The sequence below is a fragment of the Psammomys obesus genome, unplaced genomic scaffold (genome assembly GCF_907164565.1).
Source record: "Psammomys obesus unplaced genomic scaffold, mPsaObe1.curated_primary_1811, whole genome shotgun sequence".
In the NCBI taxonomy this organism is placed as follows: domain Eukaryota; kingdom Metazoa; phylum Chordata; class Mammalia; order Rodentia; family Muridae; genus Psammomys; species Psammomys obesus.
Window position 1 is genome coordinate 2,212 of NW_026587648.1, and position 1,244 is coordinate 3,455.

The 1,244-nt window shown below is 57.8% G+C and overlaps 1 protein-coding gene across 1 annotated transcript; it reads right to left on the reverse strand.

Annotated features, from left to right (window-relative positions):
- Positions 1-631: 631 nt before the first annotated feature.
- Positions 632-1,240, reverse strand: LOC129674105 (uncharacterized protein C2orf81 homolog; the record flags this gene model as incomplete). Its single annotated transcript, XM_055603991.1, has 1 exon — positions 632-1,240. A coding segment is annotated over one exon (507 nt), but the record flags the coding sequence as incomplete, so codon positions are not given.
- Positions 1,241-1,244: the final 4 nt, after the last annotated feature.

A 1,244-nucleotide genomic window follows, 5' to 3' on the forward strand; every position in this document is an offset into this window, starting at 1 on the left:
TTCTCTAGTCACTTCATTGTGTGTGTGCGCACGCGCGCACATTTGGAGGCCAGAGGTTGACCTGGGCTGTCTTCCTCAATCACTCTACACTTTATATTTTATTTTATTTGAGACAGGGTCTCCCTTTGAACCTGGAACTCACCAGTTCTGCCTAGACTGGCTGGCCAGCTTCCCACAGGGTACATAGGACATCTCCATTATGAGCAGATTTATGTGCACGCTTTGTTTAAGATTTATTGGGTGTGTTTTACCTGTAAGTCTGCATATGCAAAGTTCTAGGTTCAATCGCCTGAACACAGGAGCAAAACCCAAACAGTATGGAATGGATTTTTCTATCCAAGATGAATTGACTAAGCTGCGGGAGTTGGGAAAAGCAGGTTGAATTTGTGTGTGGAATCACTCTGTGCTTATAATCGCAGTTGTGCCCTTCCTTCCATACTGCAAGGACAAAGTTCTACCTGGGAACCAGATCCCCCTTACAGTCCTTACATTTTCTCCCTTACAATGTTCCTTGAGAGGGCAGGAACAGTGAACAGCCTGATCCTAAGGCTTGTCTCCGAAGCCGTGACAACTGCGCCCCCTACAGTCCAGTCGAAGAATACACATCCCTGGAAGAAAGGGCACCGTCTCGTCAGTCAGCTCCTGCCGCAAAGCATGTTTATTTTGGGCAAGGTCCACTTCCCAGCGCGGAGGCTCAGGACCCAGCGTGGGGCACAGGCTTAGCGGGGCGCAGTCAGGCCTTGGGGGCCTCCTTCTTTATTAGCGGTGTCATAATCACCTGGGGCTTGGACACCCCCGCCTGGCTGGGTTGCTGTTCGGCCGCACGGGAGGCGCCCCCGTCAGCCTCCTCCTGGGTGGCAGCGGAGGTGAGCAGCTCCTGGGTGCCCCGGTTCCACATACTCACACCAGGAGCCAGCTTCATGGTTTCTGAATACACCATGGGCTTCCATAGCACCTGGAACGTGGGCTCGAGGACCTGGGGCACCGGCAGGGGCCAGCCGGAGTCGTCCGAGGCGTCGTCGGCCGCGGCGTCCTCGGGCTGCGCGGCCACCCGAGTCCGGCCGGCCCACAGGTCGCCCAGCTGCTCCGCCTCCCGCTCCCAGCCGCTCGGCCACCTGGCGCGGGGCCACAGTCTGGGGCTGGGGATGCAGGAGAGCTCCGGAGGGACCGGGTTTCCGGCGAGGAAGCGGAAGCCGGGGCTGAGGAAGGGCAGCTTCGCCCCGAAGGCTGGCGAGGACTGGGCC